General features: G+C 40.5%; 1 protein-coding gene across 18 annotated transcripts in view; it reads left to right on the forward strand.

The window, feature by feature from the left end:
- The window catches only part of TNRC6B (trinucleotide repeat containing adaptor 6B), a 141087-nt gene that overhangs the window by 5733 nt on the left and 118398 nt on the right, over window positions 1-16956 (forward strand). For 5 of the 18 annotated variants that reach the window (XM_068666974.1, XM_068667018.1, XM_068667052.1 and 2 more), the window contains exons 2-4: window positions 6848-6922; window positions 10780-10852; window positions 16610-16708. In XM_068666974.1, the coding sequence (XP_068523075.1) occupies window positions 16655-16708 (54 nt within the window). In that variant the 5' untranslated portion in view covers window positions 6848-6922; window positions 10780-10852; window positions 16610-16654. Of the gene's footprint in view, window positions 1-6847; window positions 6923-10779; window positions 10853-16609; window positions 16709-16956 lie in introns of those variants that run through there. The other 13 variants (XM_068666982.1, XM_068667044.1, XM_068666992.1 and 10 more) reach the window with 8 other exon arrangements.

The raw sequence follows: 16956 nt of genomic DNA on the forward strand, positions 1-16956 counted from the left end.
GGTAAAGACACACAATTCACTCCAAATTGTGATCCATTCATGACCTGAAGCAGCTGAAAATTACTTTAAGAAAGCAAACACTTAGAGCTGGGTGAAAGGGTTGCTTTAGGACATTGTCAGCTACTTTACAGACTTGAGTATCTTGCTTTGAGACCCTCTCCAGGATTTTTCTGCACTGAGATTTTCTGGGATACGTGTGGGATTATAACAGCATTGTTACATTGCTCTAAACATAGCAGCTTAACTGTGATTAGAACGGACTCATTATGAAATTTGTTTTATTTTTTAAGTTGAATTTAAGCTGCTCCTAAGAAAGAAGCTAAATAAAGTGAGCTTCTGCACAAATGTGTGTCCACACAGGAAGTTTTACAGTCATTGTAATTCAAATTCACATTCTTTCTGTGTGTAATCAGGGTCTCAGAAGAACTTTGTTTTCCAACTAGTTTTCTGTCTTTTTCTGTTAAATGGCTAAGATTCTGCTTTAGGAGATTTTTATTGCATTGTACTAGATACGAACGCTTGAAATTAAGTGTAGATGAGCCTTTTGGTGAGGAGAATAAGAATGAAAGGGAATCAAGCCACAGCACTAGCTTATCCATTTGTTGCAGACCATTTTTCATTGAAAAATATTTCTGAAAACTTTCTTTTTCGTTTTTGAAAGACGAATGCTGTCTTTGTATTAGCATCACACCACCCATCATATGAAACATCTTTACTGTAGCGGTTTTAAATGGGCACAGTTGCTGTTACCTGCAATAACAGTACCAGAAGTTATATGCTCTGTGTTTCCTGAGCACTTAAAACCAAAGTGGGATACTGAAATGTATCTTGAGGTGTTGGGGTTTCTTCTTTGAGAGTGGGGTTGTTTTGTTTTTATACAGCTGCGCTTTTTGCTTGGATGAATGGCTGCTTTGGGAGCTGTTCATCTACTTTATGTGGCTGGTGGCATGAAGAATACATACAGATTTTAGCTACTTTGTCAGAGCTTTTATTATATTCAGTAAAAAGAAGAATGGTACTTACTTTTCTGATGGCACTCACTTTGCTGAGTGAAACTTGAAAGTGGAAAAACATTCTTTACTGCACAGCTCAGCTTTTTCACTCACTTAGAAAGCTACGTAGTTCCAGTAAATTAGCTTTCCATAACTTTCTTTGTTCAAGCTTTTTAACTTTTGGAGTACCCAGAGAAGCAACCCAAAGTGACCAAAAACCTTATCTCTTGTTGGAAGGTAACTCCTTTTGTTCTTTCATATCCAAAGGCCAACCTTGCTTCTCCTCCCCATCCAACGGGGATTGTATGGATCCTTGGCAATTTTTGTATTGCAGAAAATGCATTCAAGTTGGGAGAGTCTTACTTTGAATGAAAAGGTAACTTGGCTTGAGGAGAAGTGTCTTAAAAGGTGCAAGTCCCATTGTAACAAATACTTTGACGTTGGCCAATAAGCAATGGAAAATACTCCTGACTACATAAGGTAACGGTGGCATTGGGACAAAAATACAATGACATAATTGGTCTGTTCTGTCACGGGTCTAGCCCTATACTTACCCAGTGCTGGGCAGTGTTACTTGCACCAGTTTGGGTAACGAGGCAAACTGGTAGTGTCTTGTGTATGAATACTGTATGGCAGCTTGACTTGCTCCTACCTCAGCTGTGTGGAAGGAGACTAGCTGTGTAAGCTAAACGTTAATTCAGTTTTAAAAAGCTTTAACCCCAAAAAAAGAAGTGGGAATTCATATTGCTACATTTTTCAGATTAAATAAATTATGAACAAAGAACGGTATCTAAAAGGGAAAAACATTCAAACCTAGAAGCAAATTTTTAAAGAGTTACATCTTTGGATACGATGGGGCAGCTTTACTGTGCAGGTCAATTGTCATGTATTGCAAGTAGGTAGCCTCAAGTAGGCTTGATTCATCCTGACTGTAATAATAAACACTGGCTACTTGTCTTTTAAATGCCACTTTTAGAGGAAATTAGATGCGAATGTTGAAGAATGACTTTGTGCCACCCCCAGAACACGGAAGATTTAGGACTCTTGCGCATGCCTCAGGAGGACCAAAACTCTTTGTACAAATAGTTCCACATTCAGTAATTCTAACTGAGCACGTTTATTTGAGCTTGCATTGTTGAAGACTAGGATTATATCACTAATAACATATTCTTTTAAAATAATAATAAAAATAAGAAAAAAAAAAGCGTTGCCTCGTTTCTTTGCAGAAGATTGAAATAACATTGTTAAATACACAGCAGATTTTTTTGGAAAATTGGCTTCCTGTCCCTTTCTTAGGTGCCTAAATAGCTGAAAAGTACAATTCAGGCTGATGTCAAGCTGTAAATACTGATGAAGCTGAACTTGGCAGCTGGTTACGTTGCAAGTTGGTGTTTACAATTGTAATTTAGAATTACCTGCTTTACAACTTAGTATTTATTTTTTTCTTTGACAATGATAGTGTCAAGATCTGAAACTTTTCTGCATATATATATATATATGTATATATTTATAAAAATCATGTTGGTAGGAAGCCAAATAAAATGCCTTTGTGTAAAACCAAAATCTCAGTTATTAATGATTAGAAATGTGTTAAGTACGGTGCCTTCATTTGGAAAATTTCAAGATGTAAACTAGCAAAGACTAAAATAAATGTAAAATAAAAGCAAATTGTGACTTACTAGTCATTCTCAACACGTGCACACAGCCCGGCCCTCCTCCTGGCCCTGCCTCAGCCCACCGTGGTGATAAATGTCTGCCCAAAGCAGCGCTGCGGGGTGGAGTGTTAAGCTCTAGCGCCTTCTGCATGCACCAGCTATGCAAAGATGCGTTTTGTGTTTGTGTATCATGACTGCTGTTGGAGTTAGCACCAGAACTGTGTTAGTGTCAGCTTCTTAGCATGAAAGCATTAAAGAAACAAAACAAAAAGTTTAATAAACTTATAGAAACTTTTATACTTTCCTAATGGTAAGGCAGGAAGATGGTAAGAACTAAAGGGTTAGGTGCAGGATCTTCCAATCCCCATGCTGTGTTTGAATGATTTCAGTAGCGCTGTCTTTAAATAACCCCTGTAACTGCTGAAGTTCCCATTTCAATGTGCCAATGGATAGATAAGCCACCCTTCTTCCCCAGGGCGCATGCCTGCTTGCAGCCTTATCAGTTTTAATTTTGTTTCTGCTGCTGTTTTTGATAACCATGGTGGTGCGTAGGTCTTGATGGCTGTTACTTCTGGATGAAAAGGAAACCCTCGATCCTGAGTTGTCTGTCTTTCACGGTATAAATAACCTGGTGGGATGATTCTGTTGGGATTATCAGCAGTAGAGAAGTTATCTATAGCTTTCAGGTTTACAGTTGAGCTGTCAAGAAGTAGGTTTCTCGTACTAACATTTAGTTTAAGATGGACAAAAGGGTTTAAAGTCTCTTGTCTAGCGTAACACCTCTTGTTCCCTTCACCTCCCTGCTCTGACGTTGAATTCCTCTGTATTCTGAAGACTCATTTTGCAGCTTTCCTGAAATAAAGCCTCGCTGCTGCTGTACTGGTTTTGCTTCAGCGGCGCTGCAGCTTTGGGAATGCTGGTGTAAATGGCTTGCTGGCACTTGGAGTTGACTGCATCGCCGTTTTTGCCACCAGAGCATCGTTAAATTACATGATAGTTGTAATACTCATGGTAATGGCTGCTTGTGTGCCATTAGGATTCCGAGCATTGCTCCCATTATCAAGCAGAAAGCAGTATTAGCAGTGTAAAACAGCCGCCTTTTGTGCCTGTAGAGCATTAGTTTGCAATACCTAAGAGAACAGAAGATGAACAATTGAAAGGAATGAGTTTTGATAGTGATAGTTTGTTTCTGACTTACCTCAAAATTTTCTTTCATTGCATTAGCTGAGTAAAACCTGTGTAGAGCAGAAAAAGCAGCCAGTATTCAAAGGTCATCCTTTTTTATTTCCTAGGTGCCTCAGTCATCACTGAAACTTACAGTGCTGCTGACTACCCAGTGCGTGTTGGAGAGGGGATAGGGAAAAGGGGAGTTTCCCTGCTCCACAGAGCTTACAGTCAAAGACAAGAAAGAAATAAACACGGGGTGTGATTCCAGAAGATGCTGAAAGAGTGCTCCCAACAACCTCAGTTTTGATAGCTTTCCATAAGCACTGTGTTAGAGTGTAAAAGGACTCGAAGAGGTAAAAGTAGAAAGAGTTTTGGGATGTGCACACATGCACACACATATGTTATGTATAAAATGTGTGTGTGTGTGTGCTTCAGCACCTTGATTACAATTAACCTTGATTACAATTGAGAAGTGATGTGTAGTGCAGGATAGGTGCCGAGGCAGACTAGAAACAAATAACTCTCACGTTCACTGTTACCTTTTTAATGGATTCTTTAGCAAAATAAGCATGAGCAGGAAAAAAGTGAACTTCGGTGCTTCTTGTGCATTAGAAAGTGGCAAAAAGGTAAACAAAGCATTTTTAAAAAATGCGCTTTCAATTTTTTTTTTTTTCCCTTAGTGGGAGGAGGAATACTTGGCATCTTACACGTTGTTTATGTGAATGTTTTGGAACACTGGGGAGGTGGCAATGCAATGTTCTGTCTTCAGTTCATTTTTCAAGGTTGTTTTCAGATTAGAGAGCTAGACACGGGATTTCTAAGTAGGAAGTCTGACCGAAGAACATTTTTGTGTAGCCCAGGTCTGCCTTTCTTTCCCATCCTCCTGCTTTTGAAATGGATGTGGATGATCTGGTATCCATGTGATGGAGCAAACAAAAGTTTTTTTCATTTTTTAAATTACACAGATGTGGTTTAAGAAATATTACTAGTTTCTCAGAAAAAGTCCAATGACTGGGATTTGAAAGAAGTATCCTTTTGCACTTGTTTCCCATCTCCTCCTTAACATTGATGTAGAGCCATTCTTTAATTGGAAAAGAAAGGGTTTCCTGAGCAACTCGCTTTGTGTAGATGTCTATGTGGAGGAGAAAGAGGAGAAAAAAAAAGAAAAGATATCTTCAAGTGTTCTGCTTTATGAAGTGGTTTTGCTAGTTCATGTTTGTGCTGTTGAGCTGTTGAGAAAAAAAAAAAAAAAAAAGGACTTAAGTGCTATGATTTGAGGCTCGTGTGTTGTACATACAGGTTAATGACAATTTTTGTCAAGTCCTTCTAACGTTCCCTTAGTAGAGCAGTATATGCATGATACCTGTTCCGAGTTACAGTGCAATATGCACAGCCGCTTCCAACAAGCTAACTGTGTTAACAGGTGAGCTATTTTCCATGCAGTAGAGAAGTCTTCGATACAAGTTAATAATGAACAACATATGAAGTTGTACAGCCAACACTGAATTAAACACGGACCTTTTGCAATGTGTCCTGTTCTGCTGTAGGACACCGTGGTGGTTCTGTGGAGCACCCAACTGCCCTTGCTGAACGCTGTTCTCTGGACTTTTTAACAAGAAGCAGAGGATTTCTGTCTTTTCCCTTTCATGTTCTTAGCTCTTTTTTCCTTGAAGTATGTCTTTTGGGTTTCCTTCTACCTACGGCAGAAAGGTGGTTCTAAACACGGTGAAACAGCGCGGTGGTTCAGTGTCTTGGGCACCAGTGACCTCTCTCCTTCCCTTACCTCGCTGCTCCTCACTGATGGCATTTCCCTGCTCGGTCTTGGAAAATCCAATAAAGTGGAGAAGGACTGCCACAGCGAAACGTGGGTTGTCCAGAATAATTTTTATAGTAAATTATGACAGCGTGCTGTAGGTGGAGGAGAAAAATAAAGTATTTTTTGTGTTGTTTTGAAGTTGCGAATGACTTCAGGCCAACTTGCCAATTACCTACTTGGCTACGTGATGGTTTGGGGCATTTACGTCAGCTTGCTTTTGTCAGGTGATTTTAGACAGCTTGAGGCCTTTTGAGCAGAGAGTGTGCTTTTGGTTGCTTTATCAGAATCATTGCAGTATGTAAATTGGAACCGAGTTTTAAGCTAAAATTTCGTGCTGTCAGACAGCTAGCCATTTAGCAAGGGGGTAGTTAAATTGCAGTGGCAGCAGAGACCCCCTTTTCGTCTCCAAGCATCCTGTTGTTGCCAGTCAGAAATGGAGTGCATGCAAATCTTGCCCAGAAAGCTCTCAGTTAATGCCAGAAACTCCGAAAAAATGCCTCAGTTTATGGCAGCTCGACCAGCGACGGGAACAGTTTGTCACCACACGGCGCTGCGCATTGAGCACGAGCGGTCGCCAACAGCATGACACAGTGAATTCAGAAACGTGCCACCTGTTGGGTACCTTCACAATTAACTTTTTTTTTTTTTTTAATTTTTGATGGTGCCTAAGTAATAGCAACTGGAATTCAGATTTTCCTGTTCTTAACTTGGATGTATAGTGGTAAACCAACGGGTTTGGACCCTCGCGCAGTCCTGCAAGTCAGTTATATTTTGCAAAACCAAAATTGAGGGCTTTTCTAGCCGTGGTCAACACCGGATAGTGGGTTCTGAGTGATTTGAATGCGTTGAGTGTTAGCCAGTTCAGCGATGCTCATGTGTCATTATTCTTTCCAAATAGGATTACATACCCAACAATTGCTAATGGGATTCATTTTTATACGTAATTACTACTCAGGAGTCCTCGTAGAATTACATAACCACTTTCCTTGAGCTCGCCTGTGTGCGTTATCTCGGTTCTTACACAAGAAACCAGTTTCACCCCTTTACTCCATTGTAAATAGAAATTAAATTTTTAGAATTTCCCCCTGTACTGTGGTAGCTCACAGCCGGTAGGAACTTCGATCACACGTGTCACCAGCGTTCTCCAGATTTGGATGGGAGGTTGTGGGAAAAGTTGGAAGAAAACTTATTTCTGATTGTAACCTTGCTCCTTTCAGTTCTGTGCAGCTGGAATACTGCGGTGTTCCTACAGAGGCAGCTTATGTGAGGTGACCAGAAAGGAGGCACTTGCTGTAAGTAATGAACTTGGCATGGAAACGGGGGAAAAATGCAACACCCTAAACAAACACTTGAGTAAAAGGCTAGCCTGGGAGTCCTGACACTGTGCAGGATATTCGGCTGCTTCACAGATTTCCTAACCCAGTTAAGCAAAGTGCTGCTCTTGGCTCGATTAGAACCAGAACTGCGTACAGAACAGTTTGGGGGTTATGCTGCATGGATGCAGTTGTGGTCTGCCAGGGCACGGCTTACTTTATGTAAACCACCAGCAGGTAGGTTGAGTGATTTGTTTCTGTTACTGCAAGGTAACACATACTGAATCAGATTTCTCAGTGCACCTGGATATTGAATGACCAAGTGTTGTAGTTAAGTGGTTAGTGCTTGGTTAGGACCTGGCACAGTTTTTGGTGGGCAGGGGGAGTTCCTTTTCACAGAATCACAGAATCACAGAATCACAGAATTTTCTAGGTTGGAAGAGACCTCCAAGATCATCGAGTCCAACCTCTGACCTAAAACTAACAGTCCCCACTAAACCATATCCCTAAGCTCTACATCTAAACGTCTTTTGAAGACTTCCAGGGACGGTGACTCCACCACCTCCCTGGGCAGCCCGTTCCAATGCCTCACAACCCTTTCAGTAAAGAAATTCTTCCTAACATCTAACCTAAAACTCCCCTGGCGTAACTTCAGCCCATTCCCCCTCGTCCTGTCACCAGGCACATGGGAGAACAGGCCAACCCCCACCTCGCTACAGCCTCCTTTAATGTACTTATACAGAGCAATAAGGTCACCCCTGAGCCTCCTCTTCTCTAGGCTGAACAAGCCCAGCTCCTTCAGCCGCTCCTCGTAGGACTTGCTCTCCAGGCCCCTCACCAGCTTCGTCGCCCTTCTTTGGACCCGCTCAAGCACCTCGATGTCCTTCTTGTAGCGAGGGGCCCAAAACTGAACACAGTACTCGAGGTGCGGCCTCACCAGAGCCGAGTACAGGGGGACGATCACCTCCCTAGCCCTGCTGGTCACAGTGTTTCTGATACAAGCCAGGATGCCGTTGGCCTTCTTGGCCACCTGAGCACACTGCTGGCTCATACTCAGCCGACTGTCCACCATCACTCCCAGGTCCTTCTCTGCCTGGCAGCTCTCCAACCATTCCTCTCCCAGCCTGTAGTTCTGCTTGGGGTTATTGCGCCCCAGGTGCAGGACCCGGCACTTGGCCTTATTGAACTTCATACAGTTGACCTCAGCCCATCGGTGCAGCTTTTTTTTTTTCTTACTTTGTTGTCAGCAGTGCCTAAATTGTAGGTGGGCTTTCTTGTTTCCTTTCATTTTTGGTTCCTCTTCCCTCTTGCTTGAGCAGTTGGTGGCTACGTAATCAAACTGCGCCTTCTTTCCTTTAAAATTTTTTTCCTTTGCAGTCTGGGCAAGCATGTTGACACATCTTAAAACCCTGGCTGGTCAAAATAGATGCTCAGTCTGAAGACTTACGTTAGGAGGTGTATCGACAATATTTAAATATTGTTCTGACTATGGTGGATGCTGGGATTCTCTTCGCTGTAACATCTTTGCAGTCCTGCTCAGCTACATGTCATGTTCCATTACCCAGCCTGTTTTCAGTGGATTCTAGTCTTTTGAACTACTTTGACTTTGCTAATTAACTTTGTTATTGCTCTAGAAACGTAATCCTAAATTTATCAGAGTAATGGAAGGAGAATGATCAGTCTTTTGTTGTCTTCTGTCTGTTAAAGTGAAATAGATACTCACTAGAGGCCTTTTTCTGTTAGTGGTAGGAATCCATACTCCTCATGAACAAGAGTCTGTGATGAGGTAGGACAGGTTATTGGCATAATTAGTAGCAGTTCTCTCTCTTCCCATCGAGACATTAGTGGTCCAAAAGCATGTGGTGGTTTGGCTGGAATTTTAAATGCTTTTGCTAGATAGTAATGCTGCGGTATTTCCATGTCCATCCTGTGGCAAGCCCTTCTGGAAAAAAAAGCTGTTATTTGGATAGCTTCTGCAGTGTTTCGTATCCCCCAACTTCAGATGCTTTGCTGTCAGCAGTGGCACAGACGTGAGGCTTGCCTTTTGGCTGATACCCTTGTTGGTTGGGGGTGGATGTCGGATACAGTTCTTGAACCTGCTAGGTCAACGGCAAGCAGCCTTCGGCTACACCTGTAAGGTATTTTGTACTTGACTGCACGGATAAATAACAGTGTTTTATGTGGCATTGCTGGATATTTCTGAGATGTTTCAGAGAGATGGGTGGCAATTTCCCATTCAGTCAAGGAATTCAGTTTTCCCTTCTTTTCTGTTAATTGGAAAATAATAGGGAAAGCTGAAAACTCAAAGATAACAGAGCAGGCTGCTCTCACCTCTGCATATTACTTTCATTGTATGTCAATAGTAAAAGTATTTCCTTAATCTCTACTGTCCAGTGAAGCCAGGTAAATGCAGCTTGCTTTACTTTAGCAAACTGGGATGAAAGCAGTGTTTGTTCACTGAAGGAAATGCTAAGAAGTGGTAAATGTTACAGCTTCTTACTCATTCCAGGGTATGCATTCACTTACTGCAAACTTAATCAAGAGTTTGACTTTTGTTAGACTTCTGTCTCCAGAGCCTTACTTTGTAACAATAACTTAAAATGCCTTATTAATGTACGTAATAGTTTTCCAAGTGAAAATGCACATTTTGGAGTGGTTGAGAAAACAGCATGTTGCACTTGTGCTTCCATACTGCTTTGCATGTTCATTTCTGGCTGGAAAGCCATCATTTCAGTTCTGTACCTACAGATAGCTAACAGTTCAAAACAGTTAAAACAGTTCAAAACTGTTGTGAAAAGGATAAAATGATAATAATGAGGGAATTATAACGTGCTGCCAAAAATAACATTTTCAGCAGCTATGAAGTTGTAGTGCTTAGTTTAAATGATAATGTTTGTTTTAGGAGGTATTTCCATTATATTACCATTATATTGTGTTGAGAAATCATTAGCTTTTTGTATCTTTTTTTTTTTTTTTTCTTCTCCCCTCTATTCCCCCGGTGCTTCCAGTGGCGAGGTTTCTACAAACTGGTAACCACAGTAAAACCTTGGAAGAGGAATTTCCTGTTCAATATCAGTTTGATACTTCTGTCATGCAGCAGTATGCAGGATGTGTTGTTCATCAGACGTCAATGTCAGGCTGTAGTATATAGTATTTATTCTGCTGGTTGATCAGCTTGCTCTCAATCTTCATTAAACAGTCCGACCTCTTAAATGGTTTGTTGGGTTGCAGGATGAGCGTTTTTTTTCTCTCAAAACTGATTGTTGCTCTAAATGGTGTGGTGGTGTGTGAGTAATAATTACGTGGAAGCAATATACAGTATTATGGTTTTGACATTTTCTTGGAGGGTGGCTATTTTTAAAACACATTTTCAGCAGTGGTGCTATTTCATTCTGTAGAAATCTAAATTTGCTAAAACCTAAGCCTAAATTTGATCCTAAGACTTAGCAAATACATGGGTTTTGCAATATGTAAAATCCTTGCCTTCGAAGGATAATTGCCTTGATTAGAGTGGCAGTTAAGGTGGAAGAATAGTGAGGAGAAAAGTACATTTCCCTCTTACTCTAACCTTGGCCGTAGCTCTTCCTCTTCTCCCTCTGATACTGCATACATTACTTTGGGGAAGAGGAGGAGCCTGTGCTGCTTCTTTTACATTAAGAATTCTGTATTTACCCTATGTGATCTTACAGTTTTTTTTTTTTTCTAAATGCTTTGTGAGTAAGGCTTGCTGAGCTTCAGAGGCAATTAACTGTCTTTCATTTCTACGTGTTTTTATCTGGTAATGACCACCGTTGGCGAATGTATTTATTTATTTATTTATTTTTCTCTACTTCTAGGGTTTCGTTTTTGCACTGAATGTAGCCAGGACGGATCCTTGTGGGCTTTGGCAGCCCTTGGAAACTGTCAAAGGTAAAAAAGAAATAATAATAAAAATCCAAAGTTCAATATTGCATCCCTGAAAGTTGGAGGTGGGAAGAACACTCACCTATACTAGTTTTTAACCACTTTTACAGTATATTGCTATTGTCATGTATTTTCTGGTGTGTTATTTCCTGTGGCTTTGCATGTGAAGGTTTTTCTGTAACTGCCTGATGGGATTTGTGTTCGTCAGCTACATTTGATGTGTGTGGTGGTTTTCTTTGAAAATGAATTAATTTCTGATGAGATTTTAAAGGCACTGGATTCTGTAAGTAATTGGCTCCTATAAGCAATGAAGTTAAATTGAAGCTTTGTTTTTCTTCTGGATGCTCTTGCTTTCATCTCAGTACCTCTCAATTCTCATTTAAAATGACAAAAACTGTTCTGTTCTTTTCCCATATGTTAAATTTTGTGTTGCTTTTGTACAGTCATAACAAGCTCCATGTAATATGAAACTAGCAATTTGATGTAATATGGCAAGATCATTATTAAAAACTAACACTTCTGTGTCTGCATACTTAGGTAAGGACTAATGGTTGCAATGATGTACCAACGTGATTGTGTTAATCTCATTTAAGATATTATTCATTACAGAACTGCCTGTTTTCAAGTATGGCATGTATACAAGATCACCATGTTTTGAAGAGCACTTGTGTGCGCTTGTTTTGCTTTGCGCTCTTGAGAGAGTTTAGGATCTACCCTCAGTTTCTGCTTACTTTCTATAATGGTGACAGTTTGCACAGCCTTGCTCTTCTTTGAGGGTTTTCCTGTTGGCCATATCTGATTCAGACTTTGCAATTCATAGGAACCACAATTGCTTTTACATCAAAAAGTGCTTCTTTTGCAGCTGCTGTCTTCAGAAGCTTGATATTATTCTTTCCCCTATATCAAATGAAGGGCACTGTTTCCCTCTTCAGTCCGTATTTGATGTCTGCTGGCAATCAGAAGACGAAGTGTTGAAAGACCCGTTTATTAGATAAAGTGCTTTGTTCCGATAATGCCTTTTTGGTGACCAGCAAATTTGAAGACACCTGGATTCCAGGTCTCTCCTGCTAATAAGGGTTTTATGCTTCTGAACGACAGACCTTTCTATTTGGGGAACAATCAGCCTTAGGAAGTAGAAGTACCTTGTTCACTGGTATTACTTGTCAGGGCTTTTTGAGGATATGGAAGTTTGGCTGAGGTTTTATTCACTGGAATATGCTAGAATGCAGTAGTAAGGAGCTAGGTGCTCTGCACTGCTGCGGTTACGCTGAATTTCTGACTGGTAGCTGCATCCATCATCCTGATACCACTGAAAAAATTCTGTACATCTTTGCTGCAGAAAGAGATGAAACACAAACAGGATGAAACATGAGACTGATTTGGCCATGTTACATTACGGTAGGAAAATACTGTCTTAGGCATTAAATTTCATAAGAATTAGGGTTCTTCTATTAGTGAGTATTTTTATCTTTGAGAATATTAGATTAAATTTCAAAGAGTTAAATAAATACTGTGATTAACTTCAGATGTGCATCTCCTAGGTTGTATGTTGGCATACCTGTATGTTGCCATTGGTTAGACTTCCCTTGGAGTCCCTTCCACTCAGGCTGTAGTTGGTTAATTTTTTCAGAAGACCTCAGATGAAGCTGGGGGACATTAGTCCTATTTGAGGTATATTTGGTGGATATATGCAAGAGTGGAAGAAGAGGATTATCATACTGTGACCTTTTCCAAGACTGACTTCGTTAATAGGTGTCAGATCTGAAAGTCTAAACAGACTGTCTATAAACTTTGTCATTTCATCTCCAGGGAGTGTGGTCCATCCAATGTTGGAAATAACTAATTTAATGCTTGGGACTTTGGAACCTGTAGGGCTCCTTTCCGATCCTGTAGGACCCTAGTTCAAGTTCTGATTGCCTCTTTGTACAAAATGAGCTACCCAGTGTGTGATCTTTAGCCCTCTGCTCAGAAGCTTAAGAGGCTTGTCACTGCCAGCAACGTGGAATAATTACGTTGGTTCTTCATACGCTGGCAGTAGGCAGTTGCTTTCTTGGCTGAGAAGTCATCCTTAGTTTAATGACTATTACAAAAGTCTGTCAGAGATGTTTTTTCATGGATTCAGGAATCCCCAAATGCCTGCTTCTAGCAATAAGGAAGATGGAAATGCAGCGTTCTTGTGCCAGTGGCTGTACGAATCCTTCCTTTCACAGGGAATTGAAGAAAGTATGTAAAAATGTATTGAATTGGACTCAGGGTTTGTTGCCTGATGCTTTGTCTCCTGAAAAAAGCCACAAGCAAGTGTCATGGGGAAAACTACAACAAAAGGACAGTGCTTAGCAAAAGCTTCCTCTTGCAATAACTCCTGCTGTCTGTGGCTTAAGGTCTTCTTATACCAGCTGTGAGGGTTTATTTTTTTTAAGTGGATTTACTTTTTTTCCCCCTTGTGAATTTTTCCAGTAAATTGGGGCCTTTTTAAACTTCCAGCTTCTTGCCATTCCATGTGAGTGAGTTCACGCTAACTGAGCATGGTATGAAATAATAGAGTCTGTTTTGAACATCAAAGCTGGTAAAACGTGAAGAGTGAGTGACTCATCTCTTTTTTCCTTCTCCATTGCGCTCCTTTCTGTTTCTCACTCCATTCTCTGAGCTTCGAATTGTTCTAGTGTTTAGTCTGTCCTCAGTGGGAGAGTTTGCTTATCTTTGTTCTTGTAGACTTTTTCTGTTTATTTTTTATGTCTTAGTTCTGCTGACTTCTTGGGAGATCTCAGAAGATAAACATAGCAGTTTTTTCAGAAGTTCATCTTCAAGTTCTTCTAGCACTCTTAATGCAGCGACCACTCCTCATGGTGGTCTTGTTTTGACATGACCTCTCTTGATTTTATAAACTTCTCTGTTGTGCTTCTGGATGAAAGAAACCAAAACCATTTTGGCTGTTGGATCACAGCGTGTCTGCCTACCGGGCTGTGGCACTTCCCACCTCCTCGAATCCGACATTGCGAAGTCACACTAAGAAAGTCCCTGCCCCACTGGCACTGAGGTTGGTTTGGACGCAGAGCGTGGTCGAGTACCATGGACAGGGCCTGCTCAGAGCCTCTGCCCGAGCCCCTGCAGCGGGACAAGCAGCTTGCCTGCGGGGAGACACTCTTTTGGGGCACGAAGCTCTTGGTGTCCGTGCCTGATCCACGTCTTGCTTACCTCTCAGTACTTAAGAATTTTGCTTATATGCAACAGGCAGTGTACCATAGCCTGCCTCTGTCACCCCCACGATTGTAACATCCCCACATTGTGTCCCCATCAGTTTCATTTGTTTTGTGGTAGAAGGGAATTTGCTCATCACATACATACTTTGTGCTTAGGCTGTTCACCGCTAATAGAGCGTAACCCCAAATTCCTTTAGGAGTGTCTCCTGTGGCATTTCACTTGAGGTGCTTCTTCTTTTGTTTACTTAATCTCCTTGTTAAAGTGATAAACTCCAGTCTTGTGTGTTAATCTTCTTCAGTGCTGTAGGGACAGGGTTGAAGTTTAGGTTCATCTCCAGTCATTCCTGTATGAATCGATCATGATATACATACCTCTCCAATTTTACAGCAGAATTCCAGGAAGGAGGTGAAAGCTGAACACGTTTCAAGGGCATCGTTTTGTGTTATGCCAGAAATAATTGTTTTGTTGCGCTGTTTGTGGAGTTAACTTCCATGCAACGGATTAGGACATGAAAGGGACAAAATAATACATCTTCATATATTGCTAACTAGGTCTCAATCAGCTTTTTTATACACTTCAGAAAGTCTTGTCTGAATATTTGATGTGTTTTTTGACAAACACAGTGTATTTGATTTGTTAGGTTAAATCTTGGCTTTGAGAAAGATCAGTACATTCACTTGAAGTCATGGTATTGATTCTATGGCCTGTTAATCTCTGGTTTATGAACTCTTAGCAAGCATTTTCTTATTTGGAGAGTATTATATCTATTATGTTTTGTGCTAGCATGTGAAGATGAAGGGTAAGATGGAGCAGTGACAATGCTAGTAAAATAGAACTTGATGTGAAGTAATGCCCGTGTGGATCTATGAAGTCTGCGCTGGTAAAATCTGTGTGACTGTGCTATTGAGTGGTAACTTTCTTTAGAGAAGTCTGAACCTTTTGGTTACACCTACAAAAGAAGTAGGTTCTTTGTAGATACTGAATATTCTTGCTTAATAGTTCAGAGGTTCAACATTCACTGAAAAGGGAAATAAAGTTTTTGTGACTAAAGCTATGATGATAGTAGTAGTAGTAAAGTTTTTCTGAGGTTTCCCACACCCATACCTCACAGAGAGAATTTGGTGAGAGTTCTGCTTTATCCTCATTCCTCTTAACCCAGAAAAGGAAATTGCTGTAAGTCTGAAAAATGCTGCTGCTTTGCCTGAGACTCTCTGATATTACTGAGCATAGCCAGCAGTTTGCTGGTTATAAGGCATGATAAGCTGTAAGCAACATTTTGTGGTTTCAGGCCCTTTGTTTGTAGAATATTCTTCATTTCTTGTGACAGCTTAATAGCCATGAAAGATGTTGTCTACCTATGCATGACATAACAGAAGGCATTGGCAGCCTTACCTTATGAACAGCCTCTAACTTTGAAGCGGAAGAGGTACATTTAGGTGACAAATTTCCAAGCTTTCTCTTTTTGACCTCATTTCAATTTGCGCTCCCAAAGTTTCCAGGCTTGGAATTGCTGCAGTAAAGGATGACACAAGAGTCCGTATCTGAGGTGCAGATATGATGCAGAGAGACTTCAAATGGCATTTAAATGCTGGTGCAGTTGTGGAGATGAGCATCTTGAGAGGGATGGTTGTTAAAGGCCAACAGCAGTTTGCTTCATAGTTTTAAGCTTGGTGTGAGCGTTTGCTTTCCAAAGAACTGGAATATCATGGATCTGCTGATAGCAGAAGTTTTGCCTTCTTGACTCAGAGATTCCTTGCTGACTTTATGCTCTGTTACACCTGAAAGATGGCTTATTCTCTCGTGTCGAAGACATTCTAATCTTTGTAGACTCCCTAACTGTATTGCATGTGTCCATAAGATAACATCCCAAATTCCAATCTTAAAAATTTGACTTTGTTCAGTTGGAACTGCACAGACAGTGTCTACCAAATTAAAAAAGTTACCAGGTAGTGTTGAATACTGGAAACTCTGGGAGCTGTTGGCCTGGGTTAAATTTGAAATAGTGACCTAGAGATGAATGACTTTATCTGTTCCCTGAACCATTTAGAGCCTAGAATATATTTATTTCTAAAATGAAGACAAAGAAAAATAAGAATTTAGAGGTACTCTGGGGTGGCTGGGAATCATAACAGTTTTTTAGACTAATAACCTTTGGATTATCTGTAAGCTGAATCTGTGATGCTTATATGATCACAAAAGCTATTTTCTAATAAGAAAGATTTGCTCAGCTCTAGTCTCTGATTATTCCTTGCTGACCATAGCTTTATTCAGTAAGCACGATGAATGCATAAAATACTCAGCAATGACATATTTGAACATAAAAAAGAAAGCAGCTTCCTGCTAGGTGCTTTTTTCTCTTCATTAAGTGGAATTATATTTTATCCTGAGTAGCAGATGCCGTACTTGTTTGTGCAAAACATAAATTCAGCGAATACATGCAGAACGTGAACATTAAAGGTCGTAGCCTAGAGTCATTATTTATGTGCACTGCAATCTTGCATAACACTGTTAAAGGCAGCAAAATCATTATTTTAAAAATATATCTTTCTTTTTATCTTCTAGGCAGTATTTTGCATTTCTGCAGAGCTTTGCACAGATCCTGTTCCCATGCAAACTGATGAGGGAGAAATACTGGAGGAAGGCAGTCCCAAGGTCAGTGAGGTAAACACCGCTGTATTTTGGAGGAACAAGAGCTTGCTTGGCTGAAACGGGGAATACGTGGAGTGAACGCTGACTACTGGTGGTATTTTTAAGAAATACCTGCATGCAAATAAATAATTTGTATGACCCTGGAGACATTTAAAAATAACGTTTTTAAAGGCTGTTAGGAACACAGGGTTTTTTGTAGCCTGCTAAGGATTTAAAAGTATGTCTGGGTTAGGGCACCACCAGGAAGGAAAGAGGAAACT

This window comes from Anas acuta, chromosome 1 (genome assembly GCF_963932015.1).
Source record: "Anas acuta chromosome 1, bAnaAcu1.1, whole genome shotgun sequence".
Lineage (NCBI taxonomy): Eukaryota > Metazoa > Chordata > Aves > Anseriformes > Anatidae > Anas > Anas acuta.